At 34.7% G+C, this 11042-nt stretch overlaps 1 protein-coding gene across 1 annotated transcript in view; it reads right to left on the bottom strand.

The window, feature by feature from the left end:
• Window positions 1-538: 538 nt before the first annotated feature.
• Window positions 539-11042, bottom strand: part of FGD4 (FYVE, RhoGEF and PH domain containing 4) — a gene marked incomplete at its 5' end in the record, with an annotated part of 106857 nt that continues 96353 nt past the window's right edge. Inside the window, 10 exons of the mRNA XM_084285426.1 lie at window positions 539-939; window positions 1024-1164; window positions 1934-2074; window positions 3275-3400; window positions 3810-3905; window positions 4080-4110; window positions 6911-7083; window positions 8471-8617; window positions 9228-9286; window positions 9901-10039. Coding sequence (XP_084141552.1) covers window positions 682-939; window positions 1024-1164; window positions 1934-2074; window positions 3275-3400; window positions 3810-3905; window positions 4080-4110; window positions 6911-7083; window positions 8471-8617; window positions 9228-9286; window positions 9901-10039 — 1311 coding nt within the window. The 3' untranslated portion in view covers window positions 539-681. The remainder of the gene's footprint in view (window positions 940-1023; window positions 1165-1933; window positions 2075-3274; window positions 3401-3809; window positions 3906-4079; window positions 4111-6910; window positions 7084-8470; window positions 8618-9227; window positions 9287-9900; window positions 10040-11042) is intronic.

Below are 11042 nucleotides of genomic sequence, written 5' to 3'. Positions count from 1 at the left end.
CAAGTATTGTACATTTTTAATACTGTACATATATTATATGTTTTATCATATTTTAGGTATTCATTTCTAGATTGAAAATCATTAGGTTGTTTCCTCGATAAATTGAAACTTTAAAAGCCAATATACCTGTAAAAGCAATTTGCATTACTTTAATTAAAAAGAAACAAATGAATACAACATATGTACAGAACTGTGGAATTTGATCTATAAACTACATACATTAAACCAAACTATCCCTGTATATTTAACTACAGATCTATTTGGGAAACGTGGAGGTATATCTTTTATCCTGTTGAGAGTCCTAATATGTAAGTAGGAAGCTTCAATATTTGTATTCTTAAAGAAAGTAGCAAACGTGAACCAAATAGCAATTTTCAAAAAAAAAATGCATAACAACGAACAAGTAGTACAGTAAAGTTAGTAGGTATTTTTAATAGCATTCACATTTTTTAAAAAGTCTCTGAAATGGACCTGTACATCACTTTCATTGACAAAACATAAATATAAGAAAAAGATCCCTAGAAAGACCAGAATTTTTCCCAAACATAAAGTGCTAAGATGTGTACGGTAGTAAGATTTTTTTTTTTTTTTTTTTTTTTTTTGATTGAGCAAAGGAAGGTTAGCCAAAAGGTTAACCACAAATTCAATTGAAATCTTAAAAATACCATGTGTTCTTGAGCTTCAGCATTCCGACACTTTAGAAGATTCAGGTTGTTCTTCTAAACTTACTTGCAGTTCATTTTGACATTCTGGTGTCTCACCTTTGACAGCTAAGTGGATAACTTTCAACCATTTCTGTTTTAGTTCCTCATTGTCTGCAGCAAAACTGTGCACAGACTTCGACTGGGTCAGTTTGAAGCTGTGTGGGAGGTCAGCACTTTTTGGGGTGTCGTCTACTACATAGCCCAGAAGTGGAATTGTAGCCAGAGCCTTAACATCCTACAAAGGAGAAATTCCTGATTAAGAACAAGCAATTAATCTGCTTGTTGCCTTTCATTCACTATACATTTCCTCGTGGCATACCTGTGGAGCACCATACATGTACAGCACAACAGCCTCCTGTTTAGGTATAACACACCATGCTTTCTGCCAGGGCTTTGATTTTTCCATGTACTGAAGAAAGCTACATATGACACTATTTCCAGAGACTTCAGCAGATTCAATCTAGGAGATGGTATAAAGCATAAAAATGAAAATAAGCTTTCCTTAAATAAAAGGCTAAAACGTATAAGACCAGAAAGCCTGAAATACACCATTCGTGACAAACCTTGGATAATGCATGCAAAAGAACTTGAGCAAATAAGATCATGAATGACTGTATTTATGGAGAATATTTATGTATTACATTCATAACGTCACAATGTGTTCTCTTACACATGTGTAATCTGTTCTTTCTCTCACTGGTAGTTTGAGATTATATGCTTCTAGATGTCTCTAAATCTCACTTTTCCCACCACGGCTAGCCTTTCTCTGTATCTTCACATCTACAGCAATGTTTTACTGCTAAGGTAACATCAAGTCAGGCATTGAAATGCTATCAGCTATCCAACATGACAACCACTCTATTTTAGTGTCAAAATACTACGACAGGATCCAATGCAAAGACATTCTAAGGATAAAGTAAGAACACAAGTATTAATTCTAGACAGAACATTAGGTGAATCGCTTAAAATCTGGAGACTGACTGACATGCTTCTGGGGTTAAACAGTGATCCTGAGAAGAGCAGGAAGAATACAAAATGATTATGTTTTATTACTTCCTTTACATCATTTCTGCCCCTCTCTTCCCCATCAGATGGGATGAATTTGATCCATGCTGCTTTTATTTCCCCCAAACACAAAAAGCCCCACAAGAACGCTACCATTTTCTCACCTAGTGATGAGCCCAAACTACTAGCAACTATGCTCATATGGTATTCTTTAAATGCCATACCTCCAAGATGCCTTTCTTCTTCTTTTCTTCACTATCTGTACAACCAGTTATAACATGATAGCAGTCCTTACAAACTTTGTTAAATTTATTGCCATCATACTCAAGCTGTGCCTTATAATCAGAACATTTCCAGCAAACCACCTTAAAAACAAAAAAAAAGATTTACAAACATATAAATTTTAAGTATTTACAAAACTTCACAAAAACAGAATTTAATTTTGAAATATTATATATAATAGTAATGTATTGTCCAATTATACAAAAAAAAAAAAAAAAAAAAAAAAGATAATGTCTGACTAGTATGTCAACAATAGCTTAACTGCAAGTAATAATTTTCTAAATTTGTGCCACTCCAACAGAAGTAAAAAGAAGTCCAAATTGCCAAAAGGGAAAAAAGGGAAAAGGTGTGATCTTAAGATTAATGAAGGCATTTTAAGGTAGAAAAATCTGGGAAACAAACAAAACAGATAACAGCTGTATAACGAATAATTCAGAGCTTCTAAAAAAAGCCTTTAGTGTCCTGCAAAGCACTGAAGCAGAGTTGTGAATGCAGTAAACCTTCACACCACATACAAACACTACACAGAAGTCATACAGGACAACCTGCAAGAAAAAATTAAACCTGGGTTTGCACCACCATCTACTGGAGAAAAGTATAGTTGCTGGATGTCAAGAAAAGGAAGCACAGTATGTTTGTTTCTTTATTAACTTCTGAAAAGTCTTAAGTCATACCACTATTACACGGTCACTTTAAAGTGACATACATTAATGCACTAATGTAGTATCACACATGGAAAGCAGCAGTAATACTCTCTCCTCATCCTAACCTTCTCTCCTTCCCTAATACCTTAGGCATGTTCACATAATTGCACACTGAACCTATCTGGGAACAGCTCCAAGATAACCCAATGAAAATGTTTTAACTGCATGGCTTCATGGTCTGCTTGCAAAGAGGAGAGAGGAGGTAGCAGAATAGGATCAGGAAGCAGCCAATGCTGCCAGAGATAATGCTGGCTTATGCTAGTTAAATGTGGTCTTGAACCTGTTGAGATCAGTTGAAGCCACTCAGAAGTAACAGCAAAGTCTGTCCAGGTACTCGGGGTGTTTTACACAAATGCACATTTACACAAATGCACCTTCTCTGCTGCAACTTACTTCCAAAATTACGCCAACTAAACCAGACAGAAGATCCTTTGTGGTGTGCTGTCCACAGTTTCTGCTTTCAGCCACAAGCACAGCAACAAACTGCAGCCTCACAAGCAGCCACCTGAAGTCAACTAGGTGCTTAGACCCATTTCCCAACCTGCTCACCAGCTACAGCAGCTTGGGTTTTGCACTTACATGTCCACATGCTCGACAGTGGTGACGCCTTCTCGTCAGTGCATTGAAGGGCTCCTTGCATTTCATGCACATGGTGACTTCATTGTCTCGGATCCACCTCGGTGCTCTCTTCCCAAGCTCAGCATTCTGACAGGGGTAGAGGGAGGATAAGAACAGCTATTTGTGCAGTACTTCAAATTGAGATAAATAATTATTTATAAAATAATTATGCTCTTCCTCTGGAAAGGAAATGGCACAAGACAGCTCTAGATGCATTTTGAAATCTATACAAGAAATAACAAAGAACCCAGTCAAAAATGATTATGCATGAATGAAAGGGAACTCTGTTACACATTTCAAGAAAAAAAAAAGAAGCTCATTTATAAGATTTGGCATTATGAAGAAAAACAATTACCAACAATTACGAATGACTACTTTGTAATTCCTCTGCTTTAAGAATGATTAGCTTGAAAACAAAGTTTCTGCCAAACTTTTTTCAGTTACTAAGGAACAAAATGGCTACTAAGAGAGTTACAAAGGAATAAAAGCAACTTACAGAAACCTCTACAGGCGTGTCTTCATATTCCTTAGCAATAGCACTCCTGAAAGTTTCATTCCGCTGCTGAAAAGCTTCTATAGTACTCTGAAGCGCCTAGGGAAACAATGGAAAACTTCCTCATACATACTACACTTAGAATGGACTCTCTGCATTCTGACCATTTATTGATTAGCAGAGGGAAGCTATAGCCAGAATATATGGATATTGCTCTTTTGATTGCTTCAGTGAAAATACATTTAAAAAAATAAAGAATGTAGATGAATTTACCTTTATCCATTCTTCCTTATCTTGTTCAGAACTAAAAGAAATATTTGACATATTAGTCCAAAGCTAGTTTAGGAAATATAATCTCATTATCAACAACTTCCTGCAAAAGCCAACGTTGTGAAGTAATTCTCATAAACTCAGAAAAAGCCAATACCAATCATTAACTGACCAACAAAACAAAACAAAAACAGAATAATAACAAAAAGCATGACTTCAGGCCGCAGCAGGCTTCAACTACTAAGCACTAAATTCAAGTTCAAAGACAAATGTAAATACATTGCAAAGTAGTAATACTATTTTCATTGTTACACTTTTTTTCCCCCCAAGAACAGGATAGAAAGGAAAAGATGAGAATGGAAAATTTAGCTGTACATGTTTTTTTCTTCTCTCATTTCATGCACTAAGTCCACATACTAGCATATATTTTTCATATATATCTCTTAAGTCTTACTCCCTCCCTTACCCCCAAATAATTTCCATACTGTTTTGGTCTGTTTAAAACTATATACAGTGGCAAGAAAAATATCCAATTTAAACAAAAGGAGAACTCTGCTTTAATACTATAAACAAAACAGCCATCTGTATAAAAACCAGCTTTTTATACATTAGGGTGGACTTCAGATGACTTTACAGTAAGTACAGATGAGATATGTAAGACAGAAATGATGAAGGATATATTTTAAACTCTGATCTTGTACAATAGCTTTCTCTTTAAAATACACCAGTATTTTCTCTTTAAAATACACCAGTAGGACTTCAACATTTAAATATTTAGAAAGGCATCTTATTTCACAAGTGCCGGCACTGTTAGAAGCTACTGGCCAGTGCTGGTAAGGAATTCTGCTTATTTGTAGATTTTAAGTCAGAAAGATGAAAATCAGTACCAGAATATATCTGGCTCTTTGAAAGTGGCAGTCTCCCTGGGTAAAAATGTGGAAAAAATACTTCTGTAGCCATACGCTATCTGACATGCAGAATTTTATTTTGCTATGGATTGCTACAAAGGATGTGAAAGACAACTTTTACAATATCTCAATAAAAATGACTCCTCACATGTTGTTTTCCAAAATTACTGCAACTTGTCTAGGATTCTACTTGCTTTACAAGTGTTTCCCCTTCCCACCTACCATCTGTACATGAGGCAAAAAAACTGTCTACACAGCCAAAGTAGTTCTCCTTACCTGCTTACATTAAAACACAAAATCCAAGCTATTAAATATCACACCAGATAAGCAACCTCTCAAAGAAATAATTTATCAGCTTTTTAAAACCACTGATTGAAAATGTACCCAAATAGTATTCTGAAAAATAAATAGAAGTATACTAGTAAAGAAATCCTTAAGAGTAAACTAAACATTATAATGAAGTTAATAGAAGCTCATGAATTCAGGACATTAAAGCACAGGGTACATAAAATACTCATGCATTAATCAAGACTTGAATTATCTAATCTACTCTAATAAGACTTCAGTTGGTATTTATACCTTCATCATTTTGTACAATGAATTCTAAAAATATTCATAAAACAAAACAAAAACAGGATCTTACCACACTTAAAATAAATTAATACAATAAATTAGATTACTGATAATTTGGAAAGGTTACCAAAATAAACTTACTTTGTTGTAGCTTTTTTCTTCCAATTAAAAAGTACTTCACAAATGGTACAACAAGATGCAATCTTTCACCACTGAAATGGATGTGTGGCATAAAAGCTTGCCAAATATTTAGCAAAATAGCATTCAGCAATTTACAGCAGATGGAATTGATAGCAAAAAACATATCCCAGAAGTCTTGCAGATTTGAATGGAAAGCTTTTTGCTGTCATTTTCCAAATTGCATATTTCTATTGCATTGGATTTCTAATTAAATTACAGTGTAAGTAAATTGCTATTTGCTGTTATATTTCTGCATTCATTGCTATGTAATTTTTCATCAAGAAAAGTAGCTTGCAAGCTTTAGTTTAATAGCAAGCTAGGGTTTGTCCCCAAATACATGGTGTTGACACAGAGCTGTAAACTCCACAGGCATCTTCCTGCTTCTTTAATCCTTGTCTTTCTGCAATGACATCCTAACTGCTAAGAACAGGATCTTCAAGCAGCTCCAACATGGAAGGTAGATGTAAAAATGCACTCCACTTTATTTGAAGTCAGGTAACCTAGACAGGGGAAGTTTAGTCTAGGCAATGCAAAAAGTAGTAGTAGGGAGGTAACCACCATGAAAAGGAGGACAAGAGGACTAATAAAGAAATCAGAAAATACCATTCCGAAGAGCGCTACTGGAAGAAAAGGACCCAAGAACTAAAAGAACTTGCCATACAAGGTGAGGGGATTAGAGGAAAACAAGCAGACTGGAAAAATGATTGAGGAAAAGCAAGTGCCCATCTACTGCTGTAGAGAACTACATTCTGGAGACATATCCCTACCAGAGTGAAGAGTTTTGTTGGGTGGACACATCCAGAGGTGAACAGATCCATTTGTACCAAGGTGTTTTAGGTAGCAGCACTGCCCATGACTCAGCATCTCACAATACTCGATGAAGCCAGACAGATTGCCTTTGCATTAGTTAGATACACTGATCTCAATTTTCCAGGTAGCCCACTCACAACTACCTTAGGTATTTCAACAAAGCAAGATAAAGAACTATACTTTGTAGATACATCTTATATTCCAAGAGATTCTTAGACTGATCATTTACGCTTTCTGCCTAGGTTATTTTCAAAACACTAATACTAAGATTAAGCCCAGTCCGTCTTTCTCCAAATACATCACTCCATTCTTTTGCATGTGTATATTTAATCCTCCATAAAAAGATAAGAAGACTTCTCTTACCTGGCCTGCAACTCCAGTGTTCGCTCTTTTCCAGACACTTGAAAAGTATGTGGGTATTCTTCGTTATGAGTTTCTATAATCTTCATACCATCTATGCCAACTCGGGTTCGAACTGAGAATTTTGATCCTACCAAGCTGAATTTGGGGACGCAGTAGAGCAACATATTGTTAAACTGGGGAAAAAAAGAAAAAAACAACAACAAAAAAACACATGTTGCTTTGCATTAATGAAAACACAGATGACAGCCAGTTTCTACTGAGAGCTGGACAATATCACAAAGCTGAACTCAGTCGGTGAGAAAGCAGGTTCCTTTCTGTTTAGTTGACGTATGGGAAGACCAAACATCTAATGCAAGACAATGTCTGATTTTTTTTGTTATGGAATTTAGAAATAAAATTAAAAGCCAGCCTCAATGGATATACATGTAAGAATAATTGCTCTGTATATGCAGCAGTCTTCATAACCTTTATCATAACTATGCTCCAAAGGATATTTTATAACATTTTAAACCATTTGTTAGAAAAATCATTCCCATGCCTCAGTTCTACAGAAACTATTCTAAACTGCACATTCATAATTCTTTTTGTCAGTGTATAAATTTATATAGACCCTGTACCAAACCTATTTAGTTTTGTAACTAATATTATTTGACAAGAATATTCGTCTTTTCTCCAAGAAGAATGAGCACTCTGCTTTTATTCACTGAAACTCTCAATATCACAGGAAAAAAAAACCCGAGCAGTATAATGATATATTCTCTATTAAATAGAACATTTAAATTTGACTTAAATGTCTGAAGTGCCAGCCTAGAAGCCCAGTTCTTAAATTAGCTCTATAGAATTTAATATTCTCACATTTTAATAACTAATATTAAGAAAATGTGAGGGGAAAAATGAGAAACTCACCTCATTTAAATCCCTTTTAAACTTCTCACCTCTCATGTTAAGCACAAGTCATTTTAATCAGCTGTCTAGCCCCATTTGATATTTTACTATTTCATTACTTCTTTTGTTTGAAGCACAGGTAAGTAGGAATTGTACCTCAACAATTCATTACTGCTCTTTAAAAAACAGAAGACATGCAATGCCAGAGGACCACAAGTAATGAACTACTTCAAACCTTTTCCAAGGGAGCTGTAAGGGCATACTGCTATCGTTTGTTACACCTCAGACAAGATAAGGCACCTGACTAGAGGATGAATTGCCACAATAAGTTCCCACAGGACCACGAGAACATACTTGGACTCCAATCTATCAGGATCAAAATCCTAAGCTTCTACATTTCGGTTTTATGAGAATGGCAAAGTTCTCATGATCTAGAACCTGCATTTATGATTAGCAGATGTATTTAGAAGTGAGTTGCTGGGCACTGGTTCTGTTCTGAACGGTGTTCTCAAGCCTTTCTACAAGCAGTATAGGTTTTGCTCAAGTTTGAATACCACTAGAAGAAAGGCTACTCACTGGCATCAACTAGAAGATGATTTTCTTCTCTCTTTGGCAGTTCTTTCAAGTCTAGAAAGACATACAGCCACCCCTGCTAAAATACATCACTATACTTACTAGGAAAAGGTGCCGTTCTTGAGCAGATGTATTGCGAGCAGCGAGTTTAAGGATCTGTCCTTCTTTTATCAATTCATTGGAAGGGTTCACAATATCTTCCTCTTCTCCCAGCATCTCATATATCTCTAACAATTTCTTTAGATTTTCCTTTTCAGCGAAAATACAATTATAAAGTTTATTAAATAATAGCACAGATTTTCATGCATTTTAAATGAAATGCCAGGGGCTTGCGTAAGCCTGGAGAATGTCAGCTTTGATAAACATATGTATACACCTGGTGTATAAGGTCAACCATTTAGACTGACTGACCTAGTTGATACACCTTTTAGAAATGCCATGATAATCTTTAAAAATACAGGTATATATAGAGAGAGCCTGCATCATTGCTTGTACAAAGTTTCAAAGTACCAATTAGGTATTTCAAAATACTTAATGAAATACCAATCATGTCAGCCTGATATGGTAGAGAAACAGTAACAACTCTTTACAATCACCCTTCCACTCACGGAAACAGATGAGACAAGGTTAAGAGTTCAAGACTGTCAGATAATTCAACCTGGAACACATGGGAATTACGTACCATGACAAATGTTTAGCATTCCAAGAAGCTACATAAGTACACTGAGCAGGAGCAATCACTTGGGCCCATGAAACAAGTTTTTGCAATTTTAGGAAAAAATTGCAATTAATACTCCTAGCTTCACTTTTCAAATATAATATTTGAAAAAAAATGAACAGGGAAACAAGGACCATTTACCATTTTCCTTATTGCGCTGTTTGAGTGACTTGCTGCAGTGGATATAATTTCCAGAGATTCTAGATGGAAGAAAGAAAGAAAAAAATACGAAGACAAAAGGCTGCATTTTTAAATGTTTTTATATTACACAGAAAACCGGATCATTCTACAAAATGATGTTTTCAGTTTTTATGTGAGTTCTGAATGATTGGCCAAAATAGCTTGAACTGTTCTTGTATAAATGTAGAGAGGAAAAAGAACTGAAAATAAACTTCTCTTTTTCCTTGCAGGAGCTTATAAATACAGTAACGAGCACAAATCCCCTTTTTTCCAATAAGAGACATACATGTCAAAATAATACAGCAAACAAGAACAAAAACACAGCTCCTAAACAACCCTGAAGCAAATAAAATAATAAAATCTCAGGCATAACTCCAAAACTAAAGGAAAACTTATGTAATACTCTAAACTCGTATTTTTAGAATAACTAAAGGTTTTACAGTTTTTGTGCTAACTTAACTCACTGTTCAAACATTTTTTTCCAAATAATCCTTCAATTCCACTGAAGAAATTCTATCATTCTTTTCACAGTGGTTTTCCTTTTCAGTTTATTTTTCCTGAAAAGAGGTTTAATTTACAGTATCATCTTGTTAATATCTTATCAGAGCTATTTTATTGACTAGAAGATATTTACTTTCAGCATCTTTCCAGTCTAGGGAGTCCTGAGGCAATTTCCTTAGGTAGTCCTTTAGAAGCATCTCATAGCGTGGAATACGTTGCACTGGTTCTAGCATGTGATGTTGCAATGTCAAATTTCCACACACTTTTTCCTTCTAAAAATTGTAAACATATTTCAATGTATTAGGCAAAAATATTATTTTACAAGAATATAGTAAAATAAAAAATGATTGATAGAACATAAAGTATTTTGAAACATGCATGGCAGACCTTCTGAAAGAAAATACAAAAACTTCTTTACCAAAACAAATAATTGGAAATTTATTTACTAAAAGTAATTGTAAACATTTCCTATGTATTCTGTAAAATACATTAACAAATGTCCTACCAAAAATACTCCAACTCCAATGTATTTTAATGTTATTTTGTAATAACTTTGAGAACAAGACAACGACTATTGTGTTAATATGAACAGTTCATGTTCACTTATTAGAAAATGTCTATTAAGTGTATTGGCTATAAAGTGTATTTTATCTATGTGAGGAGAGAATGCTTCCTCTGAGTTTTATACATAATGTACCTCACCCCACCCCCAAAAAAAAATTTTTTAAGATATACGCTCGTTTCCACAAACTTATACATGTTATAACTATATATATAATATATATATATATTATATATATATATATAATTAGTACATTGAAGTACAAACAATTGCCTTACTTGGCTTAGAATCGGAATGCCCTACTCTGCAATGAATTTTAAGCAGAAATATCTTACCCTATTTCTAGCTGTAAAGTCTGCGGGAGGAAGATACATACTTGCCATTCACACAGAAACCTACAGGGAGCACTATAGGGTATAAAACACGCTTTTGCGAAGAATAATGTGCTGCTGTTAGCTTCCTTTCCCTCTTGTGGCTCAGCATTTTAGTATTTCAGATTTACTTCCAAAGTTTATTGTTCTGCATAACAGCACTGGCATGAGCCAACAGAATGTTTACGTATTCAGTGCAAGGATCTACAGTTGTAGTAATACATCATTTTATTTATTTACTTTTGGTGTCTATGACAAAATGTAGTATTTTTTAGTCTTTTCATGTTTCAACCTTTATACATAGGTCCTCTATACTGCAGTGGAAAGTCTGGATTTATGTGG

This window comes from Netta rufina (genome assembly GCF_964035555.1).
Source record: "Netta rufina genome assembly, chromosome: 1".
NCBI lineage: Eukaryota > Metazoa > Chordata > Aves > Anseriformes > Anatidae > Netta > Netta rufina.
Note: the sequence above shows the minus strand (reverse complement) of the source record. Positions and strands in the feature narration are given on the sequence as shown.